At 43.6% G+C, this 20,382-nt stretch overlaps 1 protein-coding gene across 11 annotated transcripts in view; it reads right to left on the bottom strand.

The window, feature by feature from the left end:
• Positions 1 to 20,382, bottom strand: part of TCF7L2 (transcription factor 7 like 2) — a 171,143-nt gene that overhangs the window by 16,814 nt on the left and 133,947 nt on the right. For 8 of the 11 annotated variants that reach the window (XM_085229742.1, XM_085229743.1, XM_085229733.1 and 5 more), the window contains 3 exons: positions 9,776 to 9,908; positions 7,519 to 7,621; positions 4,689 to 4,775 (listed from right to left, as the gene is read on the bottom strand). In XM_085229742.1, coding sequence (XP_085085868.1) covers positions 4,689 to 4,775; positions 7,519 to 7,621; positions 9,776 to 9,908 — 323 coding nt within the window. The remainder of the gene's footprint in view (positions 1 to 4,688; positions 4,776 to 7,518; positions 7,622 to 9,775; positions 9,909 to 20,382) is intronic. The other 3 variants (XM_085229744.1, XM_085229735.1, XM_085229737.1) reach the window with 1 other exon arrangement.

The raw sequence follows: 20,382 nt of genomic DNA, 5'->3' as shown, positions 1-20,382 counted from the left end.
CGTCACTGACATATGATTTTTTCCTAGTTAACAGGATTTAAAATGAAGTTGATATACTATGATTAAATAGAGTGTGTACAATCATCAGAAATACACTGGGTTTTCTTTATATTTTCTCCTCTCTTAGAAATTCCATTACTGAACTTAAAATCCAAAAACTTGCCTAGACATTCTCTATATTCAGAAGATGACACAGAAGTACTTTCATAAACAAGAGTTATTGTCTGCTGTGAGCTCTGTGCATCTTTGTCTACCAGCTGGCAGTACTCAAGATCGTTAGACAGAAGAATTTTATCTTTGAAGGCAGTGGTGGGAAGAGCTGGGTCTGACAGGGAGAATGTGAAATTGTTCAGACTACAGAGAACTGCAGCTCCTACAAACAAAGATGTGGAGAAAAGGAAAAGAGAAGAGTGTGACGGCAATGGAGGAAGAGAATGCTAGCAAAATGGTCATTCTTTGTGTTTCTACTTTTGCTCAAGACACATGGACACAAATCTCCAAATGGACTGCCAAAGTGCTTTCACTGCTCCCTGAAAGAATTAGCTGAGGGAGAAGTGAAAGTCTGGGGAAATGCATTGGTACATGGCAGGTTATAACAGAAGGGAATGGTGAGCCTGCAAAGAGAGCGGTGGACGGGTCTTCTGCCATGGCACTGCCCCACCATCACCAAGACAAAAAGTGGACCTTTATATTGCTTTCTTCTGCTCTCAGTGACAGCACAAGGACAGAAGGGTATGAGAGCGGGCCTCAACAGGGTCAGACTCACTGCTGTGGAAGGGCTACAAAGTGTCACAAAAGGCTGATTACAAGAGGAGTTAGTAGGGACAAAAGGTGGTGTCTGTTAAGTTCTGAACGGAACCCAGGAAGCAGCTGTGATAACTGGGTCATGGACTGGCTTCCTGAATGTGGATCTGATCAAAAATTAAAAAACACTGAAAAATGAACACTGCCTACGTGTTGGGTTGTTGTATCATCAGGATCTTCAAAGGAAGGAAATTCAAGAAAATAGAGGATGTTATTCTATCGGTTTATTTTTAATGAAGACTTAGGTATCTCCAGCTAATCAAAAATTGAGGAGAGTAAAGAAAATCTGCTTAAATTGTAACTTTTCCCCAAATTATGGGGGAAAAGTTGCCATTTAGAAAAAAGAGTGCCTGTTGGAAGAGTGACTAGCTAGGGAGGAAGAGCAGCAGAGGGGGAGTCTCCTACACACACAAGTTGCGTGGAACAAAATGGTGAAATCTCCCCCGACTTCTGCCAAGCTCAGACCCTACCAAGTGAACTCCACACTTCAGACACAGCCACCTTCTTCAGCAGGCAGCTAGAGCTCAGCAGTCATTTTGGGATAGCAGTTTTTCCAAAGGAAGTTTTGTGTTCATTGCCAGTGACCATTTATTATTGCACACTGAAAATGCTTCTGTCCTGACACAACACTTTCTGTTGGATCTGGGCACTCCTTTCAATGTATGGGCTGTACAAATGTGCTCCAAAACCCAAAATGAATCACACCATCCCATGGACTCTAGTGACCAGGGAATTAGACTCAAAGCCCAAGTGCCTACTGATTTCCATGTAGACATCCAGTCATGCAGCAATAAGAAAGGGGCAAAGCGTTAATTTTTAAGTTCCTGGCTGCACTCCAACTTCAGTAATTGCATTCAGCAAAAGTGAGTTTCCTCTGAAATTTCAATTACAACAGGTATTTTCCACTGCCACCACTTAACTGCTGTGCAGCGTTTGCCTGGAATAATTCTGTTCAATTATTTCCTGATTTCCCCCCCCCCCCCCCCCATCAGTTGTTTTTTTCACAATAGGTCCACTGTTTGCCCATCAGTCAGTTAACCCTGCCTCATTTTGCATTATGGGCGTATTTTAGAGGGGTAATGAAGGATCAGAAGATGTTATAAGTATGTTGAATGCATAAGAAGTGAGCGGGATGCTGTTACAAGAGGAGAAAAGAGTTGTAAGTGGTTAAAACAACCTGAAGACACTACCTTAATAGTTTAAATCATTTATTAAAATCACTATTAGTCACCCATTAACCTTTTATAAACTATTCATAAGCACACTAACTAATGAACTGTAATTACTTAGCTTTGGGAATATTCTGGGCTAGGAAGCATTATATGCTCCAAAGGTCTACATCATAACATAGGCAAATGAGGGAATCCCTTTGAAAGAAAGGCTCAGGAAAGCCATGGATAAGGTCTCTGAGAATAGGGTGGTGAGGCTGGGGTCTGCCCTCTCATCACACACTGACACTCTGCCCAGAGGACAGGTCTGTGGGTAGGCATGAGCAGCCTGGGCACACCAGCCCCATTGCTTAGCCAAGCCAGTGACTAAGGGTGAGGGCTGTCCCACTGCCCAGCACAGGTGCTCCAGCTGATAAGGCAGGCGTGAAGAAACGTGTATGAGAGCATGGTATGCCCACAGGGTGTTCCCATCGAGGGGAAACCAAGAGAGAAGTTTCTGGGCTGAAACAAAGGATAAACATCTTAAATCTATTCATCATCCTGTGTGTGTGCCTGAGCATCCATGTGCGTATGGGCACATGTCAAGAGACAAAAAGAAAGGCTGTGTGCATACACACACCCCTCACCTTTGCCTAAGACATCTCCCCGTATTTTTTTCTCTAGACAAGTATTCCATGAATTGCAATAAACACCCTAAAAATTCTAAGCAGCTCATTATACACCACCGTCTCCTTTTATGGCTCCAAGCCAGAATATAATGATGAGTCTTAACTTGTTAAGGACAACTAATTTTTTGTTCCTGGCTGTCTCAGGGGCTTCTCTCTTACTCACTCTCACTTTACTTCACTGTTGACATGTTTCTGTTAACTGGATGTCATCTGCCTGCCTTGATTTTATGCACAAGCAGTGGGATGCATTTTTCTGTGCAACAATTCTGCTTTGAGTTGCATTAGATTTGTCATTATTCTCTCATTTTCCCCTTGCACTTGTAACATTTCATCTATTCCTGCCTTATTTTTTGAGCCACGGTGCACCCACATTATGGTTTATACATGATCTTGCTCCCTTTGAAGCCGGCAGATTTCAGAGCCAGCCCTCGTCAGGAGAAGTGCCTGCTACCAATTTAGCAGGCTGAGGGCCCCGAGCTCCAACAACTCAATCTAAAGGGGGTCACAGGGTGGCACAAGCGAGTGTCAGCAAGTGCTGTTTAATTGCCAATCTAGGCTTCTCCATGGTGTTTAAAGTATAATGACCCATCACTTAATTCTGAGAAGTCCTGGCCCTGCTGCTGAATGGAATGAATATCAAAGGATGTGCTAGAACAGGGCAAGGAGCCTACATTTCCTATAACTGCCATAAGTATAATAGACCTCTACTTCTGTCGTCCCATTACCACAATAATGTATTTAATTTGCTGTGTACTCTTTTTAACTAGATACCTTTCATAAAGCCTATCTGGGGAATATAGCCTGCCCCCTCCCACAGCTCCCCCCTCCCCCAAATGACTAGCCTCTCTAATAATAATTAAACTAAATCAAGCTCTACTTTGCCTCACACCATGCCTGCAAGTCTTTTATAGATATTAAAAAAGATTAAACAGAGTGAAGGAATTATTGTTTAAATTTGCAGCTCTCTTTCCAACACAGGATTTTTTCTCCCCTCCTCTGCATCCATTAATTTAATTTTTTTTTTTAAGTTGGTTTTTCTAGTTGTCTTTCTGTACTTGCTGTGAGCAGATTTGAATTTCTGCTTTTACTCTATGTATCTAAAGCACACAGCACAGTATTTCCCCCCCTTTGTTTACTCAGAGCTCTACTTACAGGTTTCCATTGCTTAAGAAGGTGTGCTTTTTTCCCCCACCCCCTAATCTTTTCCTCCTTAAATCCTCTATATGCCAACCTTCACATATTAGACTGCAGAGATGGAGAGGAAGGGACAGAGAAGGAAAGGGACATGGAACCTTGCTATGTAATTCATGCTAATTTAATTATGTGCCATCATCAAAATGGATTAGCTGTTTCAGCCCATCAGGAAAGTCTAAACCTCCACCGATTTAATTAACCAGACTGAAAATCAGATGAACAGAAAATAAAACTATCATTAGGAGCAATTAGTGATTACTTAAACATAGTGCTGCCAACCGGTTTGTAAATAAAACTAGCAGCCCCTGGAAAATTAGATGGAATTAATTGGAGGTAGGGAGGGGGAGAAACATATACTTCTGAAGCTTTAGAGGGTCAGGCAGGCCCTTTTATGTTGACTGTCAGTGTTTGGAGATTTGGTAGGGAAAACACAGCGCAATAACCTTCCTCCTAACCCTGCTTGCAGAGCAGCCCCCCACTCCCCAGTCTCTCCTCTTGCACACATGCTGCTGCTCAGGGTGATAGCCACTGAGAAAGCAAAAGGTGTCACAGTTTTTCCTCCTTGCTTTTTAAAAATCACTTTTTCTCAGATTTTTCAATTAAACGCGGCTTTCCACTACTCCATCTCTCTCTCAAAAACAAATTCCTAAAGCCCAGTGAGAGCACTAAGACATCCTATTCTCATGAAATTTGAAGATGCTGCTCCATGCTCTCCTTCTCCATCCTTCCAAAAAACAAAAGTTTAACTTGTGCTTTCAGGAATATGTTTCCTAGATGAAATGTCCTCCTCTAGAGAAGGTAGCAGGAGGAGTTACTCTTGCTCTCAATTCAGGACCTCAATATTTGAACTCACCTTGACATGGAAGCATTGACGGTCAGAGCTGTTGGGTAAGGGTGGCGGAAACCCCCTGTCGTGATTGGGTACACTGGCTGACCTTGCCTGGCAAAAAGAAGGGAAAGAGAGAATGAGAGAAAGAAAAAAGGGTTTAAAAAAAAAAAAAAAAAAAAAAAAAAACTTCTCTCTGCACAGTAAGCTTTATTCTCATTTGATCAGAACAAAAATCTTGGGGATTGTACAGCAAGGATCAAAGGAAAGAAACACAGAACAATTTGAATGCCATAAATCTGATAGGAATGGCTAATTAAATTTTATAACCTCTGCTTATGTCAATAGAGACCCTCTCCCCAAGCTGAAACTAGGTGTTTTGTTGTAATAATTAAAGGCGAAGTCTCGCTCGCTTTAATGGAGCCATCACACTAATTGAGGGCTACACATCCAAAGGAAAACAATAATGAATGTAAATTTATACCAAAATAAAGTACAGTGAATCAAAGGACTTCAGTTGCGCTTTGGGCCTCTTTCGGTATTTAGATCTCGGTGAGAAAACATTAAATTAACAGAGCTTAATTTGTAGCCTTTTGTCAGATTAACAAGTGTTGACAAGAGTTACCGGGGGAGAGTCCCCAAGAAGTATTGTGGGTAACCAATAGACAATCACACCTCATTACAATAATTAAAAAATACAGCAACATGCAAAACAGCATCCTCATGAAAGACGCACAACTTTTTCTGACTGAGATTTGTCTGTGTTGGCTGGTTCTTTTCATCTGTCCTTCAACTATGTCATCTGAATGGGCAGGCTGCGTTCTGGGGGGCTACTATGCTAGAGACATTCATGCTAGTTGAGGGTAGATGGGTTGGGAAGTTGATGGTGAACCACGAGTGGCAATGAGAGGGGAAATAAAAACCTTGAGTTACTTCTCCAAAATTGGCCATACTACTCTTCTAGAGCAAGAGTGAACAAGATGATATCATCCCTCAACAACAGCCATTTGGCTAAGAGTTGTGGGTAGACAAATACACCATGGGTGTTGGCTTGCTATAAACCAGTGGTGATGACCTAGTCTTTCCATGACAAAGATGACCATTATCACCTTCCTGATGAAATTGGTCGTGTGTGGCAACATTTATGTGGGTTTGACACCACAACATGAGGTTCAAGGAGAACAAACCTGTGTCTGCACACGTAAAACTCTTTGAGATAAGGATGTGCAATAAGGCACAGGTCAACAGCAGTGAGGAATTTCTTCCTACTTTCTGTCATCTCTAAAATTACCAACTCGGCATTTATTGAGTATATTGAATGCTGAGGCTTCCGCTCTGCAAACTTGAGCTAAGCAGTCGCAACAAAGCTCCGAGCCTGAGCTGCCTTTACTTCAGCCAGGCCTTGCAAGTAGGAAAGAAGAAAAAAAAAGAAGCTGACACGGGTTCAAGGTGTCTTACACAAATGTAAATCACCACAAGCAAGGTGGAATTTATAATTTCAGAGAGCAATACTCTGAGTTTTTTTTTTGCTCATGCTGTGCTCTCCTGGAGAAACTCAGCCTTCTGCAGAGAGCTGGTGGATGTGCTTCCCCTTCAGAGAGAGAGGGGCTCTAGCCCAAGCAAGTGGCATTACCACAAAAGAAGACTTGCAGAGAGGCCACAAGTGGACTGCTGAGGCCTGAGCTCCAGCACACCAGGTATCAATGCCCCTAGAGGCCAAGGAACATGTGCAGCCTCCACTCATCCCAACTCTCCTGTGGGTGTGAATTCTGTTGCCTTAGGGAAGGCAAACTCACAGACAAGTATTTTAGCACTGAAGGCCAAACAACCTCAAGCAGGGACAAGCAATTTCTAGCTTTGAGCAAGTAATTTCTAAAGAAATATGATCTCCCTGATACTGATGAGGCTGGCTATGTGAGAAAAAAAAAAGTAATGATCTTGATCTATAATACAGAGAACCATTGTATACAGCAGCACAAGTGTATTGTATGAGAATTAAAATCAAATATACTGTACATAAGGCCTAGGAAGTGCTTAAATGTGTCACAAACCCATTGCAGAGGTGGCAAAACTTAAAAAAAAAAAGAAAAAAAAGAAAGGCTCAGTTATTGGAGGGAGCCTTATACTCAACAGGGCTGTGCAAGTGGAATATAAAGAGTTGGGAAAACAAAACAAACAAACAAGCAAACAAAAAAACAACACACCAAAACAAGCAAAAAACCCAACAACTACTTCCCATGGCTTTTTTTTCTTAGCCAGTTTTAAAGTAAGCTAATTCCTCTTTCTTGTTTGCAAGAAAATTCCATTCCTTAGATTCCAACCGTCCAACCCAGTCTCAGCCAGGAATGCTCTTCACCAGTTGATGTAAAGCTCTACTATTTCACAAGAAAAACGAATGGGGCTTTAACAGAGAAAGCCAAAGAAATTTAAACTTTCACATTTATAATGAGGATGGCCCCGTTAAAAAAATGTAAAGTCCATTAGATCCACTGTGAGCTTTCAGAAAACCAAACATGAGGGTGTATTAAACAAACAAATGTGGTGTAGTGTAAAGGTACTAACAAGAAAAGAACATTTCTGCAGAACAGCTTAAAAATGCATGCTTCACGAGCCATCAGTCGGTTGAGACAACATGCAAAGCTGTGCGCAGCTGCCTGTGTTTGTTTAAGACCACATGACTTGGTGCGAGTTTTAATTAATTTTTATGAGATGGGTAAATTGATAATCACTCAATAAAGTGGCAGTTGGCAAACAGACTTATCTCAATACGTACACACAGGCGCGCGCACACACAACTTTTAACATGAATTTTACACATCAAAAAGAAAATGGAAATTAAAAAAATGGAACTCCTTACTGTGGTACTAACCATCCTAGCGGATGGGGGATTTGTCCTACAGTGCCTGGTGATAGGGGATAATAAGGAGATATGTCTGGAGGATGTGGAGGTCTTGGAATTCCTGCGGAAAAGGAACATAAAGTGAGGTTAGTGTTGAGACACTGCAGAAAGTAAACATAAGGTAAAATTATATGTTTCTACATTGCTATCTGTTCTTTCTCACTCCAATACTCATGACTTTTCCTTGAGTTTTTAAAAGTTGTTTCACAGTCTTATAAATGGCCTCTTGGCATCTTGATAAATGAGTTTCAACCAGAAAAACTGATGCAGTTCTCTCTGTCATCTCCTCAAAGATAATTATTTTGTTATTAAAGTGAAGAATGTAGAAGCCTCAGCTACTGTTTTGGTGACATGCTGTGCTAGGTGCTGTCTTCAGTGATCAACAGAACAATCAAGTTTGTGGTTTATTCACTCTCAAACTCTCCAAAAGAGCACAGGCTCTACCTTTACTTCAACTGCATACTCAATAGCAGGGCAATATTCCAAAGCAACCTCCAAAAAGAATTAGAAAGTTGTTATAATTGCAAATGGTATTTGCTTTTGAGGCACGTGAAAGACGCTTCATTTTGCATTCCTAAAATTCTGCAAAACCAAACAGAAGAGCAGAAAAATAAAAGTGATGACAGAGCCTAGAAGTGCTTGGTAAAATGGGGGGCAGAGGCTGAAGGTGTGGCGGGTAGGACAGGAAGCCCATCAATTCTCTCCGAAACTAGTGCAACTCCCACTCAGGGAGCAGAAACCAGCTCCAGGTGGAAGCTCAAACCTTAGGATCCTTGCCTTGGAAGCAAGTAGGAATTACTCAGGCGAGGAGTAAAGGCTACAGGACTGAGTCTTTTAAGTAACAAGTCAGAGCACAATTACGTAGCTAAAGCAAAATTAAAACAGAGGATGTTAAAAGGAGGGAGTACCACAATAATGGCTAAAAACTATTTTTTTAAGTCACTCGGGAAGCTTTTAATCTCTAAATTAAATCTCCTTGTGTGATATTTTCATGCAGACACTGCTTTTTCTCCATTACAAAAACCAAACAGATTAACTGGGCTTTAACCATCCGGTGAGCTATTTGCACACTTGAAAGAATGTTCACTGAAGAAAAGCAAACAGTCTACAGACGTTAATCATATGTTTTACGATAACCATTTAAAAGCTATTCCCTGTACTACCATAATTTAAATGAGAGGTTGACTACGCTATTCTCTTGCAATACCCAGTGATGGCGAGATGGATTCCTTTTAAGCCATGTGAAGTTAGTATTAAGGACAATTAAAAGGGGCCCCCACTGAAGTGTATGGAGTGAAAAACAGCTAATGCACTGCCTCGTTCAAGGGCTGAAGCTTAAATAAATTATCTGCATATGTTAGGGCAACACAGGGCAATTCTTTTGACAAACTCTGAACATGGATTCAGTTTCAGATGCTCTTTCCAATTAACTAGCTGGCACTTGGATTAAGAAAAACAAAACCACTGTCACTAGGAGCTCAGTGCAGCCTGAAGAAAGAAGATTGACGCTGTTTGACTTCTCTGGGCCCTCGGGTTAAACAGGGACTCTTTAAAAGCTAGAATAACATGTAAATTCTATTCTGTAACACCAAAAAATCTAGTCAGGGTTTTACACATTGCTCTATATTCACGAAGACTGCCCTTCAGGCTGAACTGAGAGTTGGGTAGACTTACATTGGGGAGAAGAGTTGCAAGGAGATAGCTTGAGTTAAGTAGTTAGAGTGGTTGAAAATTCAACATTATAGGAGAAAAATGGCTGAACTCCTGACACAGAAACAATGGGATTTGGGGAATTAAAAGAGATTCATTTTGAAACTGGTCATGACCCACCACCTTTAAAATTCCAGCTGCAATTTTGTAAGTGCAGATCACAGAACGTACATGTTTAACTCTCTGGGTCGTGCATGCAAACCAAGCAGTTAGCAGATCTAACTACTGGATAGGGTATCATGATTGCACAGAAACACACCTGCAAACGACCCCTCACATGCAAGTCTGGTGTCACTTTGCAGAAGCTTCATGAAAATTCACACAGTAGGTTTCCTTCTGAAGCATAATTAGCTTCAAAAGAAACTATTTTGTCCAGATTCTCACATGCATTTGACATTTTACATGCCTCCTTTGGTGCTCCAGCATGGGAAATCCTTCCCCGTAATATGAAGAATGGAGAGATCCACCCACACTCTCTCAAAACCCAAAACTATTTCCCACCTACCTGTTTTTGGATCTACGTCGGCTGGTAAGTGTGGAGGAGGGTTTCCTGGTGTGAAGTGCTCATTGCTGTATGTGATAAGCGGCGTAAGAGGGTGTACATGGTGCGGGTGCTGCACAACTGGCACTTTGTTAGACTGTCAAGAGAGAAAGGTCGATGGCATTAGAGGAAGGCTGCACTCTCCCCACTGCAGCACAAGGCACAACATGCAGCAAACAGAGCACCCGGGATTCCCGTGAGCTCCATGCTCTTCCGGATCCCTTCTTGGTGCCAACCTTGCAGTTTTCCCACCCTCTTGCTTAAAATCTGCTCACACACTTTCCCTTCTCTTGAGTTTCTTTCATCTTTTTGACCTGTCGTGCTCCTGTACGGAACAACAGCAATTCTTTAAAATTTGTCCTTTCTATTTTATAATCTTGTGCTTCACCTCGAAGATGCAGGCAGACTCCTCAGTGAGGGGCTGACAGAGTTCCCCATTTAATTAGCAAGAGACCCAAATGTTCACTGACCTGTAGGTCTTTTCCTTTCCCCTTCCTGTCCTCACTTTCAGTTCTGCATTTTACTGCTCATTGCAAATACTCCAGATAAAAAGCCTTTGTAGTGCAAGAGTATTCCCTTCATCAGCAAGCATTAATCTGACAAGCAATCACCTGCATATTTTATATATATATATTTTAGAGGAGCTGATTAATTATCAATTCATCAGAGAGTGCTAATAAATGGAAACTGGGTACTGATGAAATAGGCTACTAAAATATTTATCTATATAAATAATGGCAAAAACATAGATAAAGCCATTGAAATTGAAACTCTTGTGGGGGGAAGAATCACATAGTTATCAGGAGGTTTTTCTTTTCACGTTCCTAGCTCTGGGTGGGGGGGAAATATATATCTTTTTCTTCGTAACAATAATAATATAAAAGAACGAGTCAATGAATGAAAGGAAAAGACAGGCTGAACTGTAACTTACCCTTACAAGATCACAAAGAAAAAATTAAGCTGAAACAAGCGAACTGCTGGACCATTTACTGCGAGTAATCCAATTGCAAAAAACCCTATTCCCCATAGAGGATTTTCACTAAAATCCTACAACAGGGACATTTAACCAGATTAGGTACCAGCAAAGATAAAGAGGCTGGTATTAGATGATGAATGGATTAGAGTCAGGTTTCATTTTAGAATGTGTCTTCATTTCCTTTTATTACTTTAAGTAAGGAACAACTTGCATTAACATCAAGTAAAAGGAATCGCATTAAAACAGAGCAGCGAGAGCAGGGCAGCCCCGACAGCGCCGCTGCCATCCGACGCCCACTGCTGCCAGCACAGCACCCCAGAGCTGGAGACCATGCACCTCAGCTCTGACCTTCTCAGCTTCTCACAGAAGCCTTTCAGAAACAATTCAGTTATTTGAGAAACGATGGCAGGATTTACTTTTCTGCAGCCCTTGCAGAGAATGGTTCAGCTCTGTGGCACAGAAAAGCCCACGTGAGTCATAGCACTCTGGGCTCAGCAGGCCCTGTATTGGGTCTGAGGGCAGCTGTAGAGCCATGGGCAGCTCACGGCTGCACAGAGCCAGCCTCATCATCAGAGAAGCCACGTTCACTTAGACCCTTCTTTCCAGAGGTGCTCTGACCAAAAATCTGTTCTCTTCCAAGTGAACCAACCCTCAACGCTCTGAAAGTACTGAAGAATTTAGCAAGCTTTCACACTAACAGCATAGCATTGTACATGGCCAAATGGCTACCTGAAATTTAGTTTGCAGAAAGCAGTGTTCCCAACGAGAGGGATTTCTGTTGGCCACAGATTGTTCTTTGGTGCCCAAACCATGACTGTTGGCTGCTGGAGCTCTCTGCTCTCCCAATTACATCCACACATCACTGCTAAAAACTTCATCCAGCTCCTGAAGAGCGTTAAAACAGCACAGTGCTCTGTCTTCCACTGAGAGCTTGTTCTCATAGAAACTGGAACTGGTTAGTTAAAAACACAAGTAGGGGACAGAAGAACCCCCTAAGGAGGGTTAGACATAAGCCAAGAAACAAGAAACAATGCTCGAGGAGAATAGACTTGCACACCTATATACATATATATACATACCATAGAGGGTTACACATATACTGTGGGAAACCACTTCCCACTGCTCTGATAAACCAAGACCCCTGCAATTTCTTGCCAAAATGGCATGGCTTTTACATCGTTATATGCTTTACTTAACCCTTTTCACAGAAAAAAAATGGAACGGAAAGGGGAAAATCAATAACAAAAAATCAACAGCCTAGACTTGTCTGCAAAGTTTTCCCCAGGTAAGTTACTTTTCTTGGATGACTGCCCTGAAGTTGGATGATTCATACAAAGGTAGTAGGTATAAGGGCAAGATACCTCTTAGCAGCTCTGATGGTGCTGGGGCAGAGGTGTGGGGAGAATATACTGCGGAAAAAATGGGAAATTAACATCTCTATGCTCAAAAATCAGTCAGCAGCTGTATTGCTGCCCTTGGCTTGGATTGCTCTCTGTTTTGCAGAGTTTATTACACACTGGGAAAAAGTATTCACTCTGCTCAGAATAGCACACACAACTTGCAAGCTAAGCTAATCATGCATAGTATGATAATGAGCTACTCTTTAAAAGCAGAACTCCTGAAGTTAACTGAGCTTCCTTGGAAAAGAGAAAAAGAAAGGACTAGCTGGGAAAGAGCAGGATTAATCCTGCATATGCATCTTCCTTTGAAGTCAATGGGACCTTGGCCAGAGAAACAAGTGTGGTCCTAACCCCATCCACTGGCAATGAAAGGTAAACCAAGGAAGAGTCAATAGGAGACACCTATTAGGTGACCTCAGCCACCCAACCCCTGCAAAAGGCCCTTCTCCAAGACACATTTGTAAGTACTTCAGGAAGGGCAGTTTTAAGCTAAAAGCTGTTGTGAGATGCCGGAATTTCTCTGGCAACTTGAAGAATTCCATTTATGGCTATGTCAGAAAGGAAGAGCAGAGCTGCACGGGCACATGTAGATTAGCATCAGTGCATGCGATAATAGGACGAGAGCAAGTGGAGATTTCTGGAGAGAAATCTCAGCGTCTACAAAGCAGCAAGTCATCTGCTGGTAAATCACTTGTCTGCACTGAAAGCTGGGGTCTCATGCACTGGGTTAGAGGGCATGGTAAAGAATTGCAAAAAAACAACAGAAGTTTGCTTTTCTTGATAACCCCTGCCTGAAGCAAACCAGAGGAAATTGTCCCCATAGGGACCCAACTACTAAATCTCTATATATGAATTTGAAATGCTTTTGGGAGCACTTAAACACAGATGATTTTAAACAACAATTGAGCTGTGGAATGAAAAAAAAAAAAAAAGGTAACAAATTCAACAAATTTTGGACTGATATATGTTAGAGAAGGATTCTGAGATCCATTTAGCCTAAGTTTGATAGGAACCTTTGGGGAAAAAAAAAACAACAACTGAACTTCAGATTTAAACTGCGGGGGATTGTGTGTGTAAATTGCTGTGTATTAGTCTTTGTTGCATGGTAAGGACATTTCATTAACAGGATGAAAGATGCTTCTATGTGTATACAGCCCAATTTAATACACCCCACTGATGAATACTCCCCATTTATTGAGTAAGTTAATATGTGTTGTATAAATCAATAGTTCCTAAGTCTCTGAAAGCAACGTAAGACTTGAACAAGATGAAACATTGCATTGTTGGGCACACAAAGAGAAAATCACCTTTAAATAGGAAGATTTTGTAACTGTAGTTTTTGTTTGCAAATTCGTAGCTTGCTTGGCTTTAATAATAAAACATGATATAAACTCAAGAGAAGAACACGCCAAGGTTGCCAGAAGCTCTGTCCTCATGGGAGTAATGTGGCATTATTAAAATCTGCAAAAAGCATCCTGTCTCCAAGCAAAGCACCCCCCCACTGCAGCAGCAAGGTAGCCCAACCCTACGGCACTGCCTCTCTCCTCCATCAGCTCAGGGCAGGGGAAAGTTCCTGCCCTGAGGACAGTAGGGTCGTGGGGCACCTCTGAAGTGCGCCCCAAGACGCTGCACCCCACACACTGGGCAGGGGATGGGCAACCTCCTATGAGCATCCCCTGCAAGTGGAACCATGGACACGGGAGATGGATGAGAGGCCCTCTCTCCTTCCCCATCACACAGGACCCGGAGCTTGCCATTCACCTTCAAACCTATTAATCACCATCCACCAAAAACAAATGGAGCTAGAGCTCCGCCTGTCTTTTTTTTTTGCTACGTCCTCCTCTTTCCAGTTCCCCCCTGGCTTTTCCTTTCCACTGGAGAAAGATGGGCCCTGAGAGTGCCTTTATGAGCCTAATACAATAAAACAAAAGCAGCACAGAAGAGGGTTTGTCACATCCTCCGGGGTGGATGCAGAAGGTCGGAGGTGGTCGTGAATTAGCAGCCCTCCCAGAGCTGTTCCCTGGGCTAGGCAAAGGGTCCCATTCAGTACCAGAATCACATTAAAAATAGGTTTATAACTTGTCTCCCTGTATTTTCCAGATGGTGCTACTGCAGTTATGCTATGGGCAGGGAAATGTTAACAGATGTTCCTGAGCTGCTCTTACACTGCAGCTCCGAAGATGCTCACAAGAGATTGTCTTTTTTCCCTCTAAGTTGGTCTCTTGCTGGATCTGCCTTGGAATGAACTTTCCTCCTTCCAAAATCTGTAAGTTTCAGAAACATAAGCAGCAAGAAGGAGTAAACTCCAAGATATTGTTGAAAATAAAACGTTCTTCCATATCTTGCCAGAGTGACCAGTACCCAAGGGAGAGCACCCAGACCAACAGAAACACTCCGAACTCCAGCAGGGAGCTACAACCCAGCGGATCTCAGTGCAACAATTTGGGGTCACAGAAAGGCTAAAATCAACCAGACCCACCACTAGATAGGAAGGGATGGGCACTGAGTCACAAACACGAAACTCTGATGCCAGTGAGGAAGCATTCCCTGAAAAAATAAAGATTTTATTTTACGCTGCACTGTTTATTTTGTAAGGATGTTTTCACACCTGACTAAGCATTTTCTCCTGAAAACTACTTCCCCTTGCCCCATTATGGCTGATACAGTGGCCTGAGCCCTTTCACAGTTTAATGTAGCTGATTTCTGCCTAAGGTCCTGCCCTAAGCTAACTGCCTATTGTAACGGGAGACAAGGCCCCCATTGATAATCCCAACTCGCCCTCCTAAGAAAGGCTCATTTTCTTCTTTCACACAAATGATGACAGGAGCACTGACAACCATGTGCTGGGACAATACCCCCCCCTAGACAGAGGCTGACAAAAAACCACCTCCCAGCCCTCCCCTTCAGAAAAAAAAAAAGTGGGGAGCAGCGTTCGATATCTTTGTGCTGCCCCTCCCCTTCCCAAGCACAGCACCAGCCTACCTGCTCCAAAAGAGCCGTCAGCTTCCCCACAGCTGCTCTCCTGGAGATCCCAAACGCACATCCAGCAGTTCCATTCAGGAACGCAGTGTTTGCATTTTCCCTCAGCTCTTCCTACGTGCCCTCTCTGCACAGCGAGGCACCGAGCCCCTGCACCAGTCATTCCTCGGGTCCTTCCCAGCCTGGAGCGGATGCTCAGAGGGGAAAGGGGGAAACCTTGGAGATGTTCAGGAAATTTCCACTTAATTTTGCCAAAAGGCAATTATGTGAAATGATCTGGTGACAATTAGCATATGCCAAATCCTCTAGCGTAAAAAGAAAAGAACGGGATTTAGCTAATTACCGCCTTGTAGTTTCCAAGCAGGAGAATTAAAAATGTTAGCAGTAAAACATTGTTATTAAGTGCTCTCACACTTTTCTTGCAAAGCAGGTGTGGGCTGTAATCTTACTGCTACTGTATTTTGGAGGATTTTTTTTCATTTTTTATTTTTTTCATTTTTATTTTCAAGAAAAACAAACAGGGTCTCGATACAAGTGTAATGCTGCATCCTTGGACCACATAGTGTTATGGCGACAGCAGGTCAGCTCCAGGTAAACACCTATTTAGACACAGCTATACAATTTGACATCCTTCAGTATCACTTTTAATTATATTTACGTCTGATTTTACCTGGTCATTCCCTCACTGCTTTATTGAGATAGAGAATGCTGCGTCCATCCTGTCTCTGAGCGCGTGCTCATACTTCCCCAGCTGTACCCAATGCATGGAGGCTGCACACCGCTGGGCAGCATCCCAGCAGCTCAGAATTACAGCTGATGGGATCAACAGGTGAACCCCTCCGTGAGGGTGGGCAGCGCTGGGACTTTGTGTTCCAGGCACCGAGGGGCAAAAGGTGAGTTTTTCTGCTATGCAAGGAGATACAGCGCTCTTTTTCACCATCGGACAAACAACCCGTGATTTCTTTGTAATTAACTAAAGTATAGTTAATTACTAGGCAGACACTATCTCTTCTAGCAAGTAAGCCTTCCTTCATGCATAACAAGGTAAGGAGCAGAGTGGTGGCATATATCTGATTAAAGCCAAAAAAACATTCTTTCCCGAAGCAGTACCGCTAAAATGTGTCAACAGAAACATGGAGCAAAGCAACTGATGAAAGCTGAACAGGTGCTCAGGTGATGGTCCTGAGCAGCACCGGGGGAGAAATGCTGAGCAACAGTACACGCACTGAGATTCACAAAAGGTGGGAAGAAGGAAAAAGGAATTTAAGCAAAAGACTGATTGCATAATTGCCATCAGAGACCTCATTTTTAATGCGCTTTGTATGGATACCTATTAATGCAATTTTACTTGCTACCTAGCAGTCTGTAAAATGCCACGTTATGAACAGCTTTGCTTCTTGCATGTAAATCACAGATTTCAGCACCACACAGCCGTGCACCGCGGAAGAAAGAGCCCACTGATTTCATTAGGGTATCTCTGATTTCTGTCTCCAGCAAGAACTTGAATGTGAGGTTGTTAAAAAACTGCAAGAAATGAAGAAAAATTGCCATGCATGCCTACCCTCACCAGCACTGGGCTATTTCAGCAACAGCAGCGTTATTAAAAAACTAACATGCACATACATGCCTCGAGATAGGATGCCAACTTTTCAGTGCAGTCTTTAAAAATGCAGTGCTCACAAATTATAGCAGAAGGTGCTCAATACCTCGACACAACACATGTAGTAAACGTATATTAAATACTTTACGAAATAACAAAGCTCTAAAAATGTTTTCATTTTTAAATGTGCTCAAAACATCACTCATCCACCACAAAACTACCAAGCGGCTAAATTAACAGTCCAGACCAATTATCTCTCAAATAAATTCAAAAGTTCTCTGAAAATGTGATGCCGAATGCTCCTCAGAATTGACACACCTTGCCTTTGTATTTTGGAAGGGAAGAGACCCTGCACCCCAAGGCCTTCCGCCCTACATCTCAGCAAAAAGAATTCCTGTAAAGGTAGAGAGCTGCTTACGGAGTCTCGTGCCCACTCATGTAAGGCTGCATCCTCAGCAGCATTCAGGGAGAAAGAAACATCTCAATAACTGTCAGTTCAGATTTTAATTGTTATAAATCTCTACAGGATTTTATCACCTCTACGCTTTATACAAGAAAAGGCAAATAAATCAGCTCAGCAGTTAGCAGAAATATTAAATACCCAGGAAAGTAGCACCAAAGTGCTCCTGGATCGAGGGACCCCATAAACAAGCCCAGCAGGGCTGGAAAAGCCAACAGCAGAAAGCTGAAGGCTCCCACAGAACCTCCAGTTTGAGCGAGATGCTCTCGGAAATTATTCAGCCCATCTCTGCACTCTGTGTATCAGTATGGGCAGAGGACAGCACTGCTGTCGGGTTGGGTTACTTCCTGTAATTAGGATGGGAAAAAAAAAAAAATCTGGCGGACTTCTGGTAGCGAACACAGAAGCACCACGTCAGGACACACATTAACTGGGATTTATCAAAATTCAGTAGTATTTGTCATATTCTTTGTCGCTGAGTGGAATCATCTTTATGCAGCACCCCGGAAATTTTCATATTTACAGCTGAGCTTCATGAAGAATTCAGGAAATAGAATGAGGTGTCAACCAAGTGCAGGATCAAACCAGTCAATTAAAAATTACTACATACAATTTTCATTAATTTCCCCCAAAGAAACAAAAATAATCTCATTTTGTGTACGGCAGGAGCGAGACCACATCCGTTCCAAAGACCCTTCGTTGTACCACATGTGCCCTGCCACAAACCAACTTTTTCTCCTAAAACAACAATTTTACCTTCATGGTCTCAGAGTTAAGGAAATATCGCACTGAACTGCGGAAAGCTTTGAAGTGGCCCCCTCCGCCCCAAAGGAGAAAGAGGAAAGAAAGAGAGTGATGTCATGTTCCCTGCGTGGCTGTATCACTGCGTGCGGAACACACAGATGATACACGCGCTCCCTTCACCCTCGCTGTTAACCATTGTTCCCCATCTATAAATCAGAACCTGAAACCTGACGCACACGGGGCTCTGAGCCCCCCCTCCGCACACACCCTGATCCCACCCTGCGAGCGTGAGAGGATTTCTTCCCCCCGTCCAAAAACCCAAAGCCAAAAAAAAAAAAAAAAAAAAAGAAAAAAAAAGAAATCGGGTGGAGGAAGGAGAAAAGAGGAGGAGTGCAACAACTCTGCCCCGCTGCACCATTGTGCTGAGACAAAACCCCACTCGCTTCCCGCGACCACTGGAAAAATTAAAGTGCCATCGAAAAGTCATGCTTCCCCCTCCTAAAAACGGTGATTACCATAAAATAAATAAATAACAACAGCACGGCTAACAAAGGTCGCAGCCAGGGATGCTCGTCTGTTTCTCCGCCACTTTTTCTTCTTCTTTTTTTTTTTTTTTTTTATTCCACACGCAACGAAGGAGAGAGGGGGAGAGAGGGGGAGAGAGGGAGCAGAGTCACATAAGAAGTTCAATGGTCAAGACGGAAAGCGCGCACGCAGCAAGTGCTACTCACCCAGCAATTCAAATTGAGATGCCAGCAGCCCAACTGCTGGAAGAGAGAGAGCCCAGAGGCAAGCGCTCCTCCTTTCCCACTCAAATCTTCCATTCCCACTAAAATTGCATCCCTCGGGTACATAACAGCTTTGTCTTTCCTTCTCTTAACCTCAAAAACTTTGTTTCTTTACTGTCTGGATGCCAATTGTGCCGGCTTTGTATTATTTTCCTTGCAGCTTTTCTCTCTCTCTCTTTTTCTTTCCCTGCTCACTCCCCCCCCCTTCTTTCACTTAAAGTACTGAAAAAGCTGTCTTAAAAGATCAAGATGTCTCCAGTATTTTGGCCTGGTGTTTTCTGAACGCTCCAAATCCACTGTCATGTTGGCCGTGAGAAGTGTCTTATTTCTAAATCGCCTGCCGCAGTTAGCGAAGTTATGGAAGCTCTTCTCTTCCCCAGTATATCACTTTACCATCCTTCTAGGGAGCGGGGAAAAGCCTTCCCCCCCCCCACCATGCAGGTATGTCTGCTCAGAAGAGCAAAAAAAGCAGTTACCTTGGAAATCAGTGACAATGCCACCGCAGCCCAGGCTGCACAGGTGCTGCAGAGTGCGGCAAGGATGCGGCCGGGAGGGAGCGTGACCAGCTCAGTGCTGCAGCCGCTGTACTGTGATGCTGTCAAACCCCTCTAAACAAATTTCTTAGGGGAAGAGCTGTAAGAGGGAAGAGTATTTTCGCAGCATTGTAACCCAGGGGTGACATTTGGCAGACCTTTATCACCAGCTCTGGTCTCCCTCCCCCCCCAAATCTTTTCCTTTTCAGGAGTATTTAATATTTCTGCTAACTGCTGACCCCAGTGTCAGAGGAACTTTGGGATTGCTTGCCTGGCGATTGTATTTCCCTAGGGGACAGCATACAGGGATGTCCTGAGCATGGCCGAGCCAAGCGGGGCGGCAGCTGGGCACCGCACTGACGCACACAACCAAAGTACAGCATCCCTCCTGCATCCCTTACCTATCCGTTGGCACAAAGTTGTCAAGAAGTCACCCTACAACACAAGGAGGTTTGAGAAGCAGGGCCCCACTCTCTCCTGCCAGGTGAGATGGGTAAGGGGCCCAGAGTTGAGCCCTCCACCCGTACCTGCCTGCCCCCCACAAGCACAGTACCCTGTCCCTGAGCAACCATAGATAAATGCAGGTACAAGACTGGGGCTGTTTTACACGGGAAAAGCTTGGATGGCTGCACTGGGGACGCGTGTTAAGTGGTGGTCGGATGAAGAAAGCGGCAAAACTGAAGCAGAATGCAAAGGTGGCACCAGGACACGGGGAAAAAATAACACTAAAACACTATGTGGGGAAGGAGCCCGGCCCCGCTTCCCTCTCCCAGCACTGATCCGGCCCCGACGAGCGCGATGTCAGCCAGCAATCCTTAAGGCCCTTAATACCAAAACAAAACCCCGCGATTTCCCTTTACACGGCGACAACAAAAGCAACGAGGCTCCAGTTTGACAAGTAAAAAGCCCCGACAACACGGCAACTAATTGCCTTCCCTCCCTCTATTCACAGCGGCCACCACAACTCGGGCGGCCGCCTTTTGTCACACGTGCGGGTCCCGCTGCAGCTTTGGCAGTGACCGGACGGGACGCGACGCGACGGGACGGGACGGGACGGGGCGGGCGGCCTGAAGGAGGGCTGCGCGGGTCCC

Source organism: Meleagris gallopavo, chromosome 8, assembly GCF_905368555.1.
Source record: "Meleagris gallopavo chromosome 8, MGAL_WU_HG_1.1, whole genome shotgun sequence".
Classification (NCBI taxonomy): domain Eukaryota; kingdom Metazoa; phylum Chordata; class Aves; order Galliformes; family Phasianidae; genus Meleagris; species Meleagris gallopavo.
This window is presented reverse-complemented; position numbering and strand designations above follow the sequence as displayed.